The sequence below is a fragment of the Ursus americanus genome, chromosome 7, assembly GCF_024610735.1.
Source record: "Ursus americanus isolate L20-20 chromosome 7, mUrsAme1.1.p, whole genome shotgun sequence".
Lineage (NCBI taxonomy): Eukaryota > Metazoa > Chordata > Mammalia > Carnivora > Ursidae > Ursus > Ursus americanus.
The window spans coordinates 35,251,992-35,272,575 of NC_142133.1; the positions used below are offsets into that span (position 1 = coordinate 35,251,992).

Below are 20,584 nucleotides of genomic sequence, written 5' to 3' on the forward strand. Positions count from 1 at the left end.
TGCTATTAGAAGACCTGCTTTATTAAGTAGATATTTTAAATTATTTGTAGTTGCCTTATTAATATATTTATCTGTTTGAAGTGCTAAAAACTTTCTTCATAAATACATGCAAAAGCTGCCATTTGAAAATCATGCCTTCAACCCAGATCTTATAGGTTATCACAAATCTCAAGTTTATCTGGGGTCCTAATTAATGACACTTGTAGCATAAAACAGTATTCTATCCCTATCTTCAAAATTCCCACAGCAAGAGGATTCCTAGTTAAGAATCTTAAGGCCTTAGGTGAGGCCTTAATCCCTAAGTACATCTATAGAAACTTTTACATATAAGTTCAGGAAAACAAAGAAGATAGCCTTCTAAAGAGCCTACCAATAACATCGCTCACCTCCGAACAGTAAAAGGAGCATGGCATATAACTAATTTCCCTAGATATTTGCTCAGGTCACCCTTCCTTGGAATGTCAGCATGATACCTGCAAATTCCCAGCACTGATAGTGCTTGCATTTGCACAGATTAAGTTTCCAAAGAAGTAATTCACCGGCTTTGACCCCATTCAAATATTCAACATTTTCGGCTTTTATAACTCAGCATTATTGCTGCTTGCTTCTGGGAACACACCACGGTTCCACAGACCCTTTTAAAAAGCAAATTTCAGCCTCTTTTTTAACTTAAAGGTGAAGGAATCCAGTTCTAAGGCCTGAAATTTGTTTATTTCTCCTACTGGTTGCTTTGTGAAAATCTTCTGCCTTACTCTTCTTTGCTCCTTTTCCCCTCAATAACTCTAAATTTCCTTTATAACTCTCTTCAAGGAATTATTCACAGGCAAAGTAAAACATTAAGTCTGGTACGGTACTGAAAAGAAACACTTGGAGATCTAGGCTGGCCCTGGTGTTCTATGAAGGCCAAAGTATCTGGGCTTCTGCTACGTAACAAGTCTCAAATACCACTCTCCTCCATACTCACATTGACTCTCCCTTTCCAGAGTCTTACTCATTAATTAATCCCGTACTTACTGAACAGATCTTTCAAGTCATCTAAAATCTGATTTAGAACAGTGCTACTCAAACTTTTATACGCATATGAATTACTTGGGGATCCTGTTTAAAAGCAGATTCTAATCCAGTAGCTCTAGGGAAAGGGCCCAGGATGCTATTCCTCAGTGGCATTTAAAGCAGCAAACACTTAGAGCAGGGCTAGGTGTGGCCCACAAAAGTGTGCTGGTTAGTAAACTGTTACCAGCCCATAGGGAGATAAGAAACTTGCTCCAGGCCATAAATCAATTAAGTAACTAAGCTGACTTGTTTCTTTTCCTAGTGATATTTTACCCACGAGGAACATAGTTCCTGGATTTACATTCAGGCACAACAACCTCTGAATAGCATCCATACGTTTATAGCCAATTGATTTTTGACAAGGGTGCCAAAACAATTCAATGAGGGAAAGATTAGTCTTTTCAAAAAATGATTTTGAGACAACTAGATTATCTACATGCAAAAGAAAAAATTTAGATCCCTACCTCATACCGTATACAAAAAATAATTCAAAATGGACTGAAGATCTAAAAATTCCCCAAAGAAAATATGCACACAAATCTTCATGGTGTTGGATTAGGTAATAGTTCTTAGATATGACACCTGAAGCACAAGCGATCAAAGAAAAAAAACAGATAAACTGCACTTCATCAAAATTTAAAAATTTTGCACTTCAAAGAACACTATTAAGAAAATGAAAGACAATGCAAAGAATGGAAAAAAAAATATTTGCAAACCATACACCTGATAAGGATCCAGGCTATATAAAGAACCCTTAAAACTCAACAATAAAAAGACAACACGATGTAAAAATTGGCAAAGGATCTGAATGGACATTTCTCCAAGAGCATACAGAAACGGCTGATAAGCACATGAAAAGATGCTTAATACCATTAATCACTTGGAAAATGCAAATCAAAACCACAATGAGGTATCACTCCAAACCACAAGGATGGCTGTAATCAAAAAATAGAAACAATAAAAAATGTTGCCAAGGATGTGGAGACTGGAACCTTTATACGTTGCTGGAAGAATACAAAATAGTGCAGCTCCTATGGAAAACAGTTTGGCATTTTTTCAAAAAGCAGAGTTGTACTTGATCAGCAATTTCATCCTTGTGTATATACCCAAGGGAAAGGAAACATAATGTTCACAGAAAAACTTGTACACAAATGTCCTCAGCAGCACTATTCATAATGCCAAAAAGTGGAAACAACCCAAATGTCCAGCAGGATAAACAAAATGTGATATACGCACATGGAATATTATGCAGCCATGAAAAGGGGAAAAGGTACTCATATATACTATCACATGGATAAATGAGGCACTCATCCATGCTACAGCATGGTTAAACCATCAACATTATGTTAAGTGAAAGAAGTCATAAGAGGCCATATATTATATTATTTCATTTATAAGAAATGTCCCGAATATACACCACAAAGTTGACTAACGGTGGCCAAAGACTGTGGCAATGGGGGCATGAGGAATGACTGCTAACAGGGATAGGTCTCCTTCAGAGATGATGGAAAAAAATGTTCTGGAATTAGATACATGGTGATGGATAAATGACCCTGTGAATATACTAAAAATCACTGAATTATATTTAAAAGGGTGAATTTTATCTTGATTTACAAAGAAAAGTAGTATGAGGAGCTAGGGAAAGACAGCCAGGGAAAGACAAAGAAAACAAGGTCCTTTAAGTAGCACTGATCTAGAGCAGTCAGGCAGCTCGAATCGTAATCCCTTCTAGAGCCTTTGGACAAGCAGTTTTCTTACAATAATGCCACTTCTTTGGACCCTCAGCCCAAATGCAGACAGCCTGTACTGTACGCTTCCTTACATCCAACTGGAAACTTCCATCTCTTGTTCCTAGACTGTCCTCTTCAGAGCAAAAAGAGTAAGACGTCTTCTCCACTTTCTAAACAATTGAAAGATTATTAATTAGGCTCTAAATATTTTCTTCTCTAGGTTAAATATATCTACTTCCATAGACATGTTTTTTGGTTGCATCACCACTTAAATGCTTCGCTTTGTCTATGTCCCTTTGACAAGAATGGCCCCAGGAAATGAATGGAATACTCCAGGTGTGGTCTGACTCATGCAGAGTAGACCAGCATCGTCACCTACTATTAATTTTATTAATGTAGCTAAAAATGGCATTTTTTTCTTTTGGCAGCTGAATTACACTACACATTCATACTGAGTTAATTGACCACTAAAATACTTAAGTCTTTTTCCATTTTACACTGCTTTAAATCTCTGCCTTCCAGAACTATGCTTGTGAAGTTGTTAAAATAAAAATTCAAGAGTATGACCTGCCTTGTTATTTCATCTCATTAGAATCAGTCCATTGCTCCATTCATACGGATCATTTTGGATCCTGATTCTATTACACAATGTAGTGGTTATATCTTCCAACTTTATATTAGATACAAAATTGATAACTGTGTCTTCTCTTTAACCAAGTTATCTGCTAAATGTAAAATAACATAAAACTAATGGTAAGCTGTAGGGCATTCTTCCTCAGAAGGTTTCCTCCAAATTAATATCAAACCACAGGTCAGATACCATTATACACAGTAGCTATTATTCCTGGCATCCAGCCTACACTATCCAACTTGCTCACAGATCTCTCATGAGTGTCCTTACCCAAATGACACAATCCATAGACCCTGGACCTAGTGCACTCAATTAAGTTTCCTATCCAGAAACCTTTCCAAAGAGGCCATGATGTTGATATGACATGGCCTGCTCTTACCCAACCTGAAAGTTTTTTGGATCCCTGCTTACTTATCCAAGGAACTACAAAACAGCTTAAAATTTTATTTTACTTCTAAAATAAGTAATATATTAACATTCAAAAAGAAAAAAAAAACGAAATTACTTTTTACTCCAGTACTCATCCCCTATAGGGAAACCTCCCTGTTTCTTTCCCTTTCTCCCATTCACCCTCCCTCCCTCTCTCCTTCTCTCTCATCCTTTCAGTGTTTTGTTCAGGCAAATCCAAACAGTATGTATTATGGATGTGTACACACACACACACACACACACACACACACACATCTTTTCTTACACAGAAAATAGCATCAAAGCATCTTTTTAAATAATCTGTTCCAGATTCTTGTCCCCCATCAAGCCTGATGTCCCTACTGTGCACAATCTACCTTCCTCTCTTGTAGGAATATGGAAACATTTTCCTCCCTCAAATCTTCTGAGATCTCTTCTGCTGAAATCAAGTCTTCAAACGTCACTGGCGGCAGCTCAGTGTCCTCACTATCAAGCTCACTGCGGATGGAATCCATCTGGGCCAGGAAACATGAACACAGAACCTGAGCGTCTGGCACAAGCTTGAGCTTGAGTTCTTATTCCTTTAAGTCTGAAGATAATTCACCTTTTCCTGCCTTTAGGTCAAGGAATCTGAAGTCCAAAACGCAACTTCCAATTGTCCGTCAGAAACCAAAATCCCTTTGGTCCATCAGGGTACACATCCCAGATGTTATCAAAGGACTCCTACCATACTCCGGTAAACGGTACACGGCATCTATCAAAATTAAACGTCTCTAGTGAGACTAGTAACCATTTCTGAGTTTGGGTAGGTGAAACAGGCACATCCTCACTCTGCTGTCAGTGCAGAGAGGATGCTGCTTCTTTGACCACTAACACGCATGTGAGAAAGCATGTTACCTCCTCCAATTCCTTTCACAGCTCTGACACTGTCTGAGAGAGGTAGGGTGTGGGTATGGCCTCTATCTGGCAGAAGTCTGAGCCTAGGAGGGTTAAAAACATCACATAGGGCTTCTGATTAAAATCGTAGGAAAAAAAATTTTTAAGTTAAGTTGAATTGCTTTCATCTCTGCTTCCTTCTAAAGCCTTAGGAAATGATGTAAAGAGTTTGTTTTTTAAAAAGCACAAACGGAAGACTTCCATTTCCAGGAAAATGGAGTAGATGTGCTCTTGCCTATTCTTCCTTCTAAGTACAACTAAATACTTTGGACACTAGTATAGATTTTAAAAAGCACAATAAGAAGGGCCTGAAATGTGGACAGAAAGCAGACTGACTAGAAACTTTGGAACCCAAGGAATGAAATGGTGGTGAGCTGCCTGAGATTTCTTTTTGTCCCATAAATCCTAGACTGGAAACTGAAGCAACTGGTAAGTTAAAAACACCAATGGGTGGAGACAAAAAAGCCCCAATAAAAGCTTGGTCTCTTTAGCCAAACCCAGGAAAAGGACAGCCTGGCAAGACAGAAACTCATAGACACTAACTACTCTTTTCCAGCCAAAAATCACAGAAAAAACTGCAGCCCCTCCCCGCAGACATGCCAGCAAAAGCCAAGTGGGAAGCCCAGACTTCCATCTTCACACACACACTATATATGTATATAACATATTAATATATAAAATATATATATATAACATGAACATATAATACATAACATATGCTATGTAATATATACACATATAATATGTCTATAACAGACATAATATATAGCTAATATATATAACATTAATTAGAATATTTAAAAGTTATACAAAGAAATGGCCAACAAGTATAGGAAAAGATGCTCAACATCACTAAACATCAGGAAAATGCAGCTCAAAATCACAAGGAGATAACACTTCATGCTTGTTAGGATGCCATTATTAAGCAAACACACACACAGACAATAACGAGTGCTGGCGAGGACGTGGAGGTATTAGAACCCTTGTGCACTGTTGGTAGGAATGTAAACTGATACAGCCACTGCGGAAAACAGAAAATTAAACATAGAATTACCATATTACTCAGGAACCCCACTTCTCAGGGTATATTCGAAAGAATTAAAAACAGGATCTTGAAGAGATACTTGCACATCCATGTTCACTGCAACATTATTCACAATAACCAAGGGGTAGAAGCAACCTAAACATCCACTAATGGATAAATGGCTGAAGAAAATGTGGCATTTATTTATAATGGAATATGACTCAACCTTAAAAAAGAAATCTTGTCATTTCTACAATATGGATGAACCATGAGGATATTATGGTAAGTGAAAAAAGCCAGTCATAGAAGGTCAAATATTATATGATTCCACTTACATGAGGTCTATAAAACAGCTAAATAAGTTCTAGAGATCTGCTGTACAACACTGTGCCAACAGTTAATAATACCGTACACTTAAAAATGGTTAAGATGCTAAATTTTAAGTTATGTGGTTTTGACCACAATTTTTAAAAGTTAGAGGAAAATTAAAATAAAATAAAAATTTAGATACTGGCTTAAAAACAAAAAGAAATCCTCAGAATTGAAAAAATAATTGCTTAGTTGATAATCTATGCAATATATCCAAATGAGTTGAAAATTTATACCCACACAAAACCTGTACACAGATGTTTATAACAGCTTTTATTCATAATTGCTAAAACTTGGAAGCAACCAAGATGTTCTTCAATAGACGAATGGATAAACTGTGAAATATCCATACAATGGAATATTATTCTGCTCTACAAAGAAATGAGCTATCAACCCATGAAAAGACATGGAAGAAACTTAAATGCCTATTAAGTGAAAGAAGCCAATCTGAAAAGGCTACACTAAATGACTGCAACTATATGATGTTCTAAAAAAGGCCAAACTATGGAGACAGTAAAATAGAAATCAGTGGTTATCAGGGGTTGGGGGATTTGGTGGGATCAACAGGCAGAGCACAGGCAATGTCTGGGGCAGTGAAACTATTCCGTATGATACTATAATGGTAGATAACATGTTATACATTTGTCAAAACCATAACACAATACCAAACTCAATGTATAATACCAAGAGTAACCTTAACATAAACTACGAACTCTAGATTATAGTGACATGCCAATATGTCAACTCCCACCTCAAGTACCCAGGAAAAGAAGAAAAAAATAAACCCCAAGCAAGCAGAAAGAAATAAATAATAAATATAAGAACAAAAATCTATGAAAGGAGAAATGGAAAAATAGAGAAAATCAATTAAACAAAGCGATGGTTCTTTCAAAACATCAAGTGGCAAACCTCTAGCAATACCAACAAAGAAAAAAAGAAATAAGTTACAAATTACCAATATCAGAAATGAATCAGGGATTTTACCACAGACCCGGCACACATCAAAGGATACGACTAACAACTAACTCTACATTGCATAAATTTGACTTAACTTAAATGAAATGGACCAATTCCTCAAAAATATAAACTATTATAACTCACCTAATATAAAATGGATAATCTGAATAACCCCATAAGTATTAAGGAAACGGATTTTGTAACTTAATAACTGCCAAAAAAGAAATCCCCAGGCCCACGTGGTTTTACTGGAGAATTCCAACTAATGCTTAATTAAAGAAGAACAAACACCAATTCTACAAAATCTTTTCCAGAAAACAGAAGAGGAGGGAACAGTTTCTAACTTTCAACTCATGTTATAAAGCCAGAATTACCCTAATACCAAAACCAGAAACAGATTAATAAACCAGACCACTGACCCTCACTACAGATGTAAAAATCCTAACCAAAATATTAACAAATAGAATTAAAAAATATATAAAAATAATTATAGACCACTATCAAGTGAGGATTATTGCAGGGATGCAAGTTTGGTTGGATATTTGAAAATGAGTCAATGTAATATACTATATGAAAGCTAGAGAAGAAAAATCACATGAACATATCAATCGATGCAGAGAAAAAAACATCTGACAAGCTTCAATACCCATTCATGATAAAAACTCTTAGAAAAATAGGAGTAGAGGGTAACTTTCTCAAATTTATTTTTTATATCTGTTTTTTAAAACTACAATTAAACTTATGCTTAATAGTGCAAATCTTCTTTCCTCCTAAGATTGGAAAGAAGGCAAGGATGTCCACTCACCATTCTTACTCAACATAGTATTGCAAATTCTAGCTGATGCAAGAATGCTAGAAAAGGAAATTAAAAGGATACAGATCAGAAAGGAAGAAATAAAACCACCTCTCTTTGCAGGTAACACAATGGTCTATGTAGAAAATCCTAAGGAATCTAGAAAAAAATTCCAGAACTAGTAAATAAATTTAGCAAGGCTATAGGATAAAAGATAAACACAGAAAAATTAATTGGTTGGGGCACCTAGGTGATAAGCTTAGTTAAGCATCCAACTCTTGATTTCAGCTCAGGTCATGATCTGGGTGTGGGATTGAGCCCTGTGCTGGGCTCTGCACTCAGCAGGGAGTCTGAGATTCTCTCTCCCTCTCCCTCTGCCCCTCCCCACACCTGCACTCGCTCTCTCTAAAATGAATGAATGAACGAATGAATGAATGAATGAAGAAAAATCCATTTGTTTTCTACATACTAGCAATAAACACATGGACACCAAAATTAAAAATCCAATACCATTTATAACCACTCAAAACAAAACCAAAAATCTATGTCTGAATCTAAGAACATGTACAAAGCCTACTTAATGTTGATGAAAAAAATCAAAGATACAAATAAATGGAGAGATGCACCATGTTCATTCACTGGAAAACTAAACAGAAAAGATGTCAATTTTCCCCAAATTCATAAACAGGTTTAATGGAATTCCTATCAAAATACTTGCAAGACATTCTGTAGATAAAGATTATTCTAAAATTTATGTGAAAAGGCAAAAAAACTAGAATAAGTAAAACAATTTTAGGAAAAGTAGAAGAAATCAGTCTGATTTCCAGACTTATTAAAAAGCTACAGTAATCAAGGTTATATGGTATTGGTAGAGGGACAGACATATAGATTAATGGGAATAGAACAAAGGAGGGTCTGGAGATGGACCCTCACAAATATCCCCAACTGATTTCTGACAAACATATTCAATGGACGAAAGATAGCCTTTCCAACAAAGGGTGCTGGAGCAAATGGATACCCAGAGGCAAAAAATGAACCTCCATGTAAGTCTCACACCTTACCTAAAAATTAACTCAAAATGGATCACAGATGTAAATATAAAATGTAAAACTGTGAAACTTTTAGGAAAAAAAGACAAAATCTTCAGAATCAAGGGGTAGGCAGAGTTCTTAGAAATGACACCAAAAATATGTTCCACGAAAAGAAAAACAGATAAACTGGACTTCATCAAAGTTAAAAACAAAACAAAACAAAAACAAACAGAAAGGTCTTAGAAATTAAAAAGCCTGATAAATAAAAAATTCAGTAGGGTGGTTGGAATGTAAAGCTGAGGAAATCTGCTGGAACGTGGAGGGGAAAAAAAACCCAAAGAAATGAAAAATAAAAGGGAGAAAACAAGAATATTAGAAAAGGAAATCACCAAATGAGACAAGCTAAAATTTCTCACAATGCAAGAAATCTCTATATTACATGGGAACACCATTTATTAATAAAAAATAAATGCACACAGCAAGGTGTATCATCAAGATATTTCATAACAGTGTAAACAAAGCAGAAACTGATAAATTTCTAAGGAGAAAAAACGGGTCACACCCAAAGGGCCGATATTAGAATGACTTCGGACTTCCTATGCACAACAATGAAAGCTAAAATACGGTACAGGAACGCTTTCAAATATCTGAATGAAATGATAACCTGAGCCAGAACTTTATATACGAGATTTCACATGTGTGAACATAAAGTAAAGACACTTCCAGGCCTGCAAGATCTCAAAAATTCACCTACCATGCATAAGGAAGCTACCACAGGATAAGCTCCACCAAAATGAGGAAGTAAAACAAAAACGAGTCAGGAAATCTAACAAAAAAGCGAGGCAAAGGGAATGACTAAGAAATTCCAAGATAAGACTGTAAATTAGGCCTAGAGAGCAACCAATCCAGATTTCACTGAGTTAGGAGACTGAGATTTTTCCAAGATAAAATGGACAGAACACATAAATGCATTTAAAAGTATTTTAAAAAATGATTTCTACAGCCTAAGGAGAGTTTGGAGTTAAACTGCTGAAGAGTACACAGAAAAAACAGATCAAAAAATTGAAAAAGATTATTAATTCCAGTGAAAAGAGAGTTATACAGAAAAGGAACAGTAATCCTAGTCCACCGGAAGATTCTGCAAGAGCAGTGTTTTCGTACATGTAAAAACTAATACTACCCTAACTAATATATTACCAAAACTTAACTGCTGTTGCCGCAGAATGGGAGATGAGCATGATTGCAGGTATTTGGGGAGAAGGGTGTGCAGGGGATGAAAGAGGGCTAAATTTTTACTTCCCATACTATATAATGCCTAAAATGGAGAAAACAATCAGGAACTAGCAATATCAGCACGTTCTTTTGAAACACATCAAATGAATCAACAAAAAGTGATTGTTCTGGGACCTTGCAGTGACAGAGGTGGGCCCCTCAGGGAATTGCCTGAAGTTTTTGGGAACAAGCTTAGTTCACCTATGTGAGTTATTTAAGTTTTGAAAAAATATGAACTCAAAACAGAACAAAATCTTTCACAGCTAATATACAGCTGGGCCAGAACGTGAACTCATGTAACTCAGTTCCCAATCAGGTGTGTTACTTTGTGAGCTCATAAGGGACCTGTGCCCTCCCAGTTCCACACCTGCCTCGCACAGAGCCAGCCCTCAAACATGTTTCTGAATGAGTGGGAGAAAGTTAAAGAATGGGATTACTTTCATAATGCCAGAAAAATGAATGAGAAGGGCATTCCAGGCAGAGGAAACAGCAGAAGCAAAGACAGGAAACAGAGTGTGTGTGAGAGAGCTCAGTGAGGCAGGGACAAGGGGAGGAGGGGCAAAGAGAAGCAGCCAGAAAACCTAGTGGCTGGTGGAGGGACATGCAGTGAGGCTGGTTGTTGGGAGCCCTGTGGCGTGAGAGTCTGCGCGCACTGGTGCCTTGCGGACAGATCCAGGTGGCCCCGTGTGTTTGATTGAGCCTTGGGGTTTTTGTTTGTGTTGCAACGATGACAGCAACACTTATTTCTCCCAGCAAATGGTTTCTTCTCAAATGGTTTCAGCTTTTTGGAATCTAAAATAGCACCAGGCTCCCTAAAATCCTGAGGTCTTTTTCAGTAACCCAACTACAGTACAGCTAGTTACTCTAAGTAGCCCGAGAGGGCAACTCCACAGGGGGGGACGGGGCAAGCAAAGCGTCATGGAATTCCTACTATGCCACCTTCACCCATTTTTTGGACTTCTTTTTGTTCTTTACGAAAGCATTAAAATCAGGGCATAAAGGAATCATCACCTCTAGGTGAATATTTGCATCTGATATTACCATTATTCATACATTCATTTCATCCGAAGTCTATTAAACATAGCTGACACTTGAACGAGTTTGAACTGTGCAACTCTAGATGCATGTTTTTTCCTTAAACACAGTATAGTACTGTAAATGTATTTTCCTTATGATTTTTTCCTTATTTTTTTTTAAGTAGGCTCCGTGTGGAGCTTGAACTCCCAACTCTGAGATCAAGACCTGAGCTGACATCAAGAGTCAGATGCTTAACCCACTGAGCCACCAAGCTGCCCCTCCTCATGATTTTCTTAATATTTTCTTTCCTCTAGCTTCCTTTATTGTAAGAATACAGTATATAATACATATAACATACAAAATATGTGTTGACTGTTCTTGGTAAAACTTGCAGTCAACGGCAGGCTACCGGTAAAGTTTTGGGGGAGTCAAAAGTAATATGAGGATTTTCAACTGTTCAGGAGTCAACACCCCAGCCCCTTGTTGTTCAAGGATCAACTGTATTTACTTTACGTCAAGCAGTCTGCTGGAATATAAAGTTCCTGATTTTAAAAAACTTCCCTTCTGATGGCAGAATTACTTATAAGATAACAAGTTAAGCAATATAATTGGTGTAAACAAAGGTATTGTGGAAACACAAAGGAATAAAAGACTATTTAAGGGTGTGCCTGGGTGGCTCAGTCAGTTAAGCCTTTGACTCTTGATTTCAACTCAGGTCATGATCTCAGAGTCATGAGATTGAGCCCTGCATTGGGCTCCACACTGGGTGTAGAGCCTGCTTAAGATTCTCTCTCCTCGGGGCACCTGGGTGGCACAGCGGTTGAGCGTCTGCCTTCAGCTCAGGGCGTGATCCCCGCGTTGCGGGATCGAGCCCCACATCAGGCTCCTCTGCTATGAGCCTGCTTCTTCCTCTCCCACTCCCCCTGCTTGTGTTCCCTCTCTCGCTGGCTGTCTCTATCCTGTCGAATAAATAAATAAAATCTTTAAAATAAAAAGATTCTCTCTCCTCCTCTCCCGTTGCCCCTCCCCCCTAGTCACACTCTCCTTCTCTCTTAAAAAAAAAGACTAAGTTTTTTAATGTATAATATCAAACAGAAGTGAAAGAGACTAACAAACTCCCACGTATCCACCGCTCTGCTTTGATCGTAACCCTTTGCCAATTTTGTTTCTCTTCTAAATCCACTCATTAACTTCAAGACATCATGTTATTTCATCTATAAATATTTCCGCATATACCTCTAACAGGAACTCTTTCTTTAAACACAGTATGTATCTGAATTGTAAAAACAAAGTTTTTAAGATGTGAGGTATAATTTCCATATAATAAAATTCACAGATCTTAAGGTACTCAGTTGAGTTCTAACACTTGTATAGCCCTGTATGACCACTACCCAAAACGTTTCTATGGCCCCGGAAGTTCCCACATGCCTCCTTCTAGTCAATTTCCCACACTCAAATGACCACTTTCTGATCTCTGTTACCACAGATCACTGTTCTTGGACTTCTATACATGGAATCATAGAGTATGTATAAGAGGTTTCTAGTCCAAAAAAAGGGAAAACCATTTCTGAAGGAAAGAACTACACATATAAAATATAAAGGTATGGAAGGGTATGTTCATGGAATGCAGAGAAGCTCAAGACAGATGAAAACCAGGGTTGGTAAATGACAGTAGACAAGACTAGAAGAGGCTCACTGGACAGCTAAGGTTTCTGGATTAAACTCCACAGTTAGTTCTGGGAATGAAGTTATGAAATAAACTTTTCCCGACGCGCAAACATTTCTCTGACCTTAAAAGTTGGTCAGTTCTCTCAATATGCTCCTTTCTCCCCAACCTTCCAGCTAAGGGTGACCAAGACGGGAGAAGCATGCTCCACCCCGTGTCTCTTCATCCTCATCTTGTGCTGAGACTCCCCTGCCATCTCAGAGAGGGAACAAGCCTCCCCAAACCCCCCAACACCTTTCTTATGAGAGGACACATTTTAGACAAGCAATCCCAAGTCTGAGGGGCAGCCTTACCATTATCTGGATTTCTCTCTTGCACACCTGGAGATCATGCTCATTGTTGACAAACATGCGTTTCAAGGCACATTTCATTCCATTGCTTGTCCTCACCAGAAACACGATAGCAAATCCACCTGTGAGGGAAACACACATACAAGCTCTTTTGAGTCGTGTTCAAAAAGTCAGTCAGATAATTACGGTGGCTGCAGCTTTGTGCTGTCACTGTTAATGGTACTGATGCCATCATCAGCTAGACCTGAGGGTGGGCCTGGCCCAGAAGGCACTCTTGGATTCAAGGGACTCAGGGATATTGCTATGGGATTGTGTGGCAAGATTCAGAAAAATTGTTCCTAAACACCTATGTCAGGAAGAAAGAAGAACAGTAATTATCTTGCAAAAAAACCTACAAATAAATAGATGAACAAACAGATGGAAGAAAAAAGAACTACATTCTAACCGCTGACCTAGGCACTTTGAGCTCTTAATTAATTCTTACTACAATCCTATGAGGCTGGGTGTTATTTTTCTCTTAAAGACTATTACCAGCTAAAGAAAACAGAGGCTCAAAGAGATTAGATTCGACCAAGAACTTAAAAAAAAAAAAAAATTAAATCCAGCACTTAACCAGAGAGGCTTGGAAATTATTTTAATAATTGTTATAATAACGTCAAATTCAAGAAGCTTTCTCTTCCTTTTCAACCCTCCTCACCCCTCCCCCAACTTAGATCTAACAATTGACCTTGAGAAGTCCTCCTGCCTTTCCTACCTCATGGGCTATGGAGAAGACACAAAATATAGATATGAAAGTGCTCCCTGCCATAGCAGACACCAGGAAAGTATAACTCAATTACTGGGCAGATGTTCTAATGTCCACACCAATCTTTCTCTTAAAGACCAAAATTCATTAACAATGTTTATATAACTCTAACAGAAATTCTTAAATGCTCTGGATTGGTTACACCTTAGCATTTCCACAGATTCTTAGAACTCCTTCCTTCGATCTCATTCCCCAAACACTGTAGAAGGTGTTCAGTGCCATTGTTAACAGGGCTTATAGACAGATAAGGTGCAGCAAAGCTGTCAAAGCTGCTGGCTTTGGGATAAGCAGCAGTTAGACTGGGCACTTAGTCCATCTGCCTGCTCATACACCATCATAATTTAGCTTGACCTATCCTGTGCATTGACCTGGGTAGCAAAAAAAAAAAAAAAAAGTTGTGAGGCTATTGTTTGCACACGGGTGATCACTAACTGATGGAGAGGAACATAGAGAGAAGTCACCAGTTTGGGAAGCTGAGCTGAGGCTCTGGTGCAATGCTGGGGCTAGCAGCCACATGCAAAACCGATACAGAGCAAAAGCAGTGACTCTAGATCTTGAGGCGGAAGACTTCAGTCCTGTTGAATCTCTCTACATCCTCTAAGGCCCCCAGGCCTTGAGCACCTGTCTGTTGATGTCCATGGCCATTTCCTGGTCACAGTGTGTATCCTTTTTCAAGTCGGCTTGGATAGGTTTCTGCAGCTTGTAACCAAAGAGAGCCTTAATCATAAAGCACTCTTGCATGTTTTCATATAATACACACATAATTCTGTGTTTACAAAAATGTTAATGGGCTCAAATGTTCCAAGTGTGCATTCTGATAATGTTTACCAGAGCCTGCATGTTTGTAGATTTCCTAGCACAACGTCCTTCTTCAGGAGTCAGGTAAACACTAAGATTTGCCATAAAGTCTTTAATTTCCACGGTCATCTTGAATCTTTGTATCTCCGTAACATTTTCCATTTTCTTGCAATACTTTACAGTCGGCTTACACTGCTCACTCGTCAATTTTAATTCTAGAAATTTACTTTAAAAATTTGTTTGAAACCCTACCATGTACTGACGAGTAGAGGTCTTATAACGCACACACACAATCTCAATTTTAAGATGTGTATTTTTTACACTGGAATTTTTAGGCTATCAGAATTTTTCTTGTAATAAATATGTACAGTGAATGCAGTAGTACTTAATCTTCTTTTCCCCAAAAAGGTACTAAATTCATGATGCGTCTTATTTTCAATCAGAATTAGAAATGCTAATATAAATTATAAAATATCTGTGTGTATTCATAATTATTTTGTAAACAGTCCAAGTGAGTATTCATTTTATAGGTATTTGAATATTTTTTAAGGATTTCATTTATTTGGGATAGAGTGCGAGAACACACACAAGCAGGGCAGAGGGGCAGAGTGAGGGAGAAGCAGATTCGCCGCTGAGCAGGGATCCCGATGTGGGACTCAATCCCAGGACCCAGAGATCAAGACCTGAGCTGAAGGCTGACATTCAACCGACTGAGCCACCCAGACGCCTCAGGTATCTGAATTAAAAAAAAAAAAAAAAAAAAAATACAGAACTACAGACTTTGCATCAGTAGTGCTTCTAGTCAGCATTAAATCTGACCATCTTGCTTTACGAGCAGAGGAAAGTGAGGCTTAGGAGTCTCCTGGCTAATTATGCAGAACCTGAAATGGTGTCACTCTGCTGACTGTCCAAACAATGTTCTTTCCACTTTACTCATCTTAGAGAAAACCTGTGTAACAGCCCCTTTAAATACGAAGGAGACATCCGACAGTGCTGTAGAACATGAGCTGGGAAGGACCATGTCTGCAGTTCTGTGATACATGGAACCACCGAAGTGGGGGCAGTCCCTTCAGAAGCAGGTTGATGACGCACCAATCCGAGATAACTGCCACCAGATGGGAGCAGTGTAGTTTTCTTTGCCAGGTAGCAAGATGACCTTTCCAGCCGAAACTGAAGAAATGTGGCATATGCCTACATCACGATCAAGCAAGCACAAAGGGCTGAGAAGAGCCAGCCAAGATTCTCAAAGCCTGTGACCATCACAGAGCTAAAGGTAAAGCAATGAGCCTGTATGCCTAACACAGATGGAACCACGTGATTTAGCTTCCATGCCCACAAAAGGGCTTATTTGCAGGTGAGAAGCATGTAAGTCAGAGCTTCTTGATCAAATTCAAAGGCTGCTAGGATGTGTCAGTTTAAAGATGTTGGTCACTATCAGTGTGCAGTTGACCAACTAGAGATGTAAGTTACTCCGTGAGAAAGAAGAGGGGTGAGAGCACCACTCAAGGTACCGCTCTAGCACAGGCCCGGGGCCGCCGTACAGACCAGGGTACGAAGATTCTCAGCCACAGCTAAGCAGAGCTCAGGCTGTTACCGAAGAAGGCAACTATAAGACTGGCAATAGAGATGCTTACTTCAGATTGAGTTGCATCCCAAGACCTTGATTAAATGGAAAAACGTAAAGCCGCGCTGGGGAGGGTTTGGACAGAGGTAAGAAAAGCTAACATGCAGCAGAGCTGTGCCAATCTGCCCACTGGTATCTGTGCCAGTCTCTCGGCCTACTTGCATTCTTTTTTGAAACGCTAAGATATTCCCTATGATTTCACTGGAATCCATTTTGGGGGAAAATTCATGAACTTATTGAATCACAAAGGGAAAAAGGATTCATTCCATTATGTGAGGTAAGCAAGTGAAATCGCCGTGATAATTTTGACACAGACACACATTAGCCCCTTAAACAGGTCGGAATATCCTTTTACTTCCACAAAGAAACATGGTTTCTCCCACTTTCCCTAAAATATATAGAGCACTCTTGGGTATTTCTCCCCCTAATTTTTTAAAATTATTTTTGCTTAAAAAACTTTTTTAAAATTCAATTTAACATATACTGCATTATTAGTTTCAGGTAGAATTTAGTGATTCATCACTTACATAGAACACCCAGTGCTCATCACAAGTGCCCTCCTTAATGCCCATCACCCACTTACCCCACCCCCACCCACCTCCCCTCCAGCAATCCTCAGTTTGTTCCCTATAGTTAAGAGTTTCTTATGGTTTATCTCCCTCTCTGTTTTTGTCTTATTTTATTTTTCCTTCCCTTCCCCTATGTTCATCTGTTTCTTAAATTCCACACGAGTGAAATCCTATGGTATCTGTCTTTCTCTGACTGACTTATTTCACTTAGCATAATACCCTCTAGTTCTGTCCACATCACTGCAAATAGCAAGATTTCATTCTTTTTGATGGCGGAGTAATAGCCCATTGTATATATATATATATATATATATATATATATATATATATATATATACCACCTCTTTCTTATTGATTCATCTGTCAATGGACATCTGTCCTCTTTCCATAGTTTGGCTATTGTGGACACTGTTGCTATAAACATTGGGGTTCAGGTGCCCCTTTGAATCACTATGCTCGTATCCTTTGGATAAATACCTAGTAATGCAATTGCTGGGTCATAGGGTAGTCCCCCTAATTTTTAATGATGTGGATGGGTACTTGTCACTCACTATGAGATTAGAGGTTTTCGTCTCTTTGGTTCCCCTCTGTATCCTCATGCCCTAGAATAGTGCCTAACATGCAGAAGGCCCTCAAAAATTAATTAACTTCCCTCTTACTGTTACTACAGAGAATAGAAAAGGCTACGGAAAGTGGTGGGGGAGGAACCATGGGAAACTGAAGCAATGGCTCATATAAAGGAACAGCCACTACACAACTCCAGGTACGCTGTGCCACGGGAACATAAGCCCAGATCTGCTAGTGTTAAAGATAAGCTGGAAACCCAAAATCGTATGTGAAATATCCAGGCAACAATCACATTTTAAATTAAAGCTGGAGAGGCTGACACTACAGAGCTAAAGGAAACACATCTGAAAGGCTGAGTCTCCTCCGTCTGATCTAGTCTAACCTCTCATCTTACTGATGGCCAGGGGAGGAAGTCTCACAGCCAGTGGTACACAAAGTGAATATATAAATAAATATATATATATATATATATATATATATATATATATATATATATATATATATATATATAGGGCTCATACACTGGTTATCACAGTTCTTGCTTCCCTTCCCTTCCCTAAAGAGGAGTTTATGGAATTTGCCCCTACCCAGCATTTGTATTTGATTTTATACTTTTTCAAAGGCATTTCAAAATAAATTATTTCATTTATATTTTCACAATAACTGAATGAGGTAGATGAACTACCCACTGTCCTCATTTTCCTGATAGGAAAGAAATGTAGAGAGATTAAGCTCCTTTTACAAAAATACACACAGCCAGTTAGTGGGAGAGTGCAGACTATATCCTTCATCTTTTTAAATGTTTTAAACCAACTTTATATACAATACAATGCACCCTTTTAAGTGTAGAGTTTGATGAGTTTTCACATCTTCATACATTATACACTACACACCATCACCTCCATCAGTCCAGGGCAGTGAACAGTTCCTTGTGCCTCTCCGCAGGCATCTGCTCCTTCCCATACTAGCTCATGTAACTTCCGATCTGCGTTCTGTCCTATGGATTAGTTTTGCTTGCTCCAGAGTAAATGGAATCATACAGTATATACTATTATGTCTGGCTTCTTCTGTATAATATTTCTGAGATTTATCCTCATTGCTACATGTATCAGTAGTTTGGTTGTTTTTTAATTGCAGACTAGTATTCTATTATATAGATATTCCACAATTAGTTTATCCACTCACCTGTTAAAGAACATTTGCAGTGTTTCTACTTTGGGCTGTTATAAATTAAACGTTCATATAGAAGTCCACTTTTTGTAGACGTAAGTATTTATTTCTCTTGAGCAAATAACTAGAAATGGAGTTGCTGGGACATATCATAAATATTCATTCAGCTTTATAAGAAACTACTAAATAGTTCTCCATAACAGTTGTACCATTTTGCACTCCCAACAGCCACACATGAGAGTTCTCGCTGTTCCACGCCCTCATCAACACTTGGTATTGTTAATCTTTTTCTTTTAGCCATTCTAGTGTATAGTGATATTTCGTTACGATTTTAATTTACATTTCTCTATAGATCCTTCAGCATTTAAACTCCTAGGATTAGCTGCTCTCCAGCACCTTCCTGATGGAAGGCTTTATTTAATAAGCACAGGATCAGAGTCACGGATGAATTACTGAGGTCACGTGGACTTCTACCTCTCAAGCAAAGAGGACAAAAGTGCTTAATTCTCTTCTGTGAGAAGCAGACAAGTGAGAATTTATATACAGAGGGAGAATTCTATCATCTCTAAAAATTTTCACCTCTGACACCAACAAGAGATCATGGGCCTCCACGTCATTTTCATGGCTGAAGCTCTTTAAGCAGAACCTCCTTGGGAGCCTAATCATGATTGTCAGCACCAGCGATGGGGCTCCTGAAAACCGACACGTATGTAGTACCTCTCCGGGCTTTGTCTCAAAGACTGAATCATGCTAGATAGTATCAGGCCCCAGGGGCTGCTCTGAATGAATTGAGACCTGACCCGCGAGGGGTGGGGGTGATAAGGTAACGGGCAAGAGAAGAAAAACACCACAGTGACTATCTCCAGAGCGTTGTGCACAGAGATGGGAAACAGCTGGGCAGACAATGAGAACGATGAGAGCCAGGACTAAGAGACAACAGAAGCCCAGCACGGGCTGAGACAGGGTTTCTGGAGCTGCTGCCAAAGAGGCTTGGGTGGATATTTAATATTGGGCATAGATCCTAGCCACAAAAAAACTTCAACCTGCTTATTTCCTATAGGTAAAAGAAATATCATTTCCTAACAGAAGTCCCAACTACACTTTCAGGAATGGCTTCCACTTGTCTGAGATGAAAGGAACCAGAGGATACTAAAATGGGGAAAACCTCGTCCGGACCCATATTCTGCTCTTGTCTTCCACTTTTCCACCCTACAAACTCTTTGTTTCCCTTTTAAAATAAGATTTAACCCAATGAAGGCTGTTGACTTGATGCAATTTCTCTTCAAATGACACAAGGAAGAGAAGATGAGCATGTAATAACCCTCAGAACCTTTTCTGAAGCATCAGACAGAGAACCCAGTAAAGTGGAATTTAGCCAGCAGATAAAACAGTATGGGCAACATGGGACAAGCTATTGGATCTCTTTGGCCTCCATTTTCTCAACTGCAGAAATTAAGATTCAACTAGTGGTTTTTAAACAGCTCCTCAGAGCCCTAGGACACAGGAGGTACTTCAGTGGCCCCGGGAGGAAAAATGACCCCATGCCAAGGTAGGACTCTGCACACAGCTTCTTTCTATCTGCTTAATATTAATTCTGAAAAAGACACTGGGGGAAAAGGGGGTGACTCTGCTTTAAAGGAGAAGAGAAAAAAGTACCCCAAAATATTCTGTAGTTTTATGTAAAAGTATTTTATAAAGAGAAAAAGACTACACCACTGCAAGTCATACAAAGGGCCCTTCCCTACACGCCTACTGCGGATATAAATACATACAGGCAGCTTCGGGGGCAGGGGCAGGGGCTGCGCCACCACATC

General features: G+C 38.7%; 1 protein-coding gene across 16 annotated transcripts in view; it reads right to left on the reverse strand.

Moving 5' to 3' along the window:
• Window positions 1–20,584, reverse strand: part of AAK1 (AP2 associated kinase 1) — a 164,175-nt gene that overhangs the window by 74,020 nt on the left and 69,571 nt on the right. For all 16 annotated transcript variants that reach the window (XM_087863469.1, XM_087863472.1, XM_087863470.1 and 13 more), the window contains exon 3: window positions 13,241–13,359. In XM_087863469.1, coding sequence (XP_087719595.1) covers window positions 13,241–13,359 — 119 coding nt within the window. The remainder of the gene's footprint in view (window positions 1–13,240; window positions 13,360–20,584) is intronic.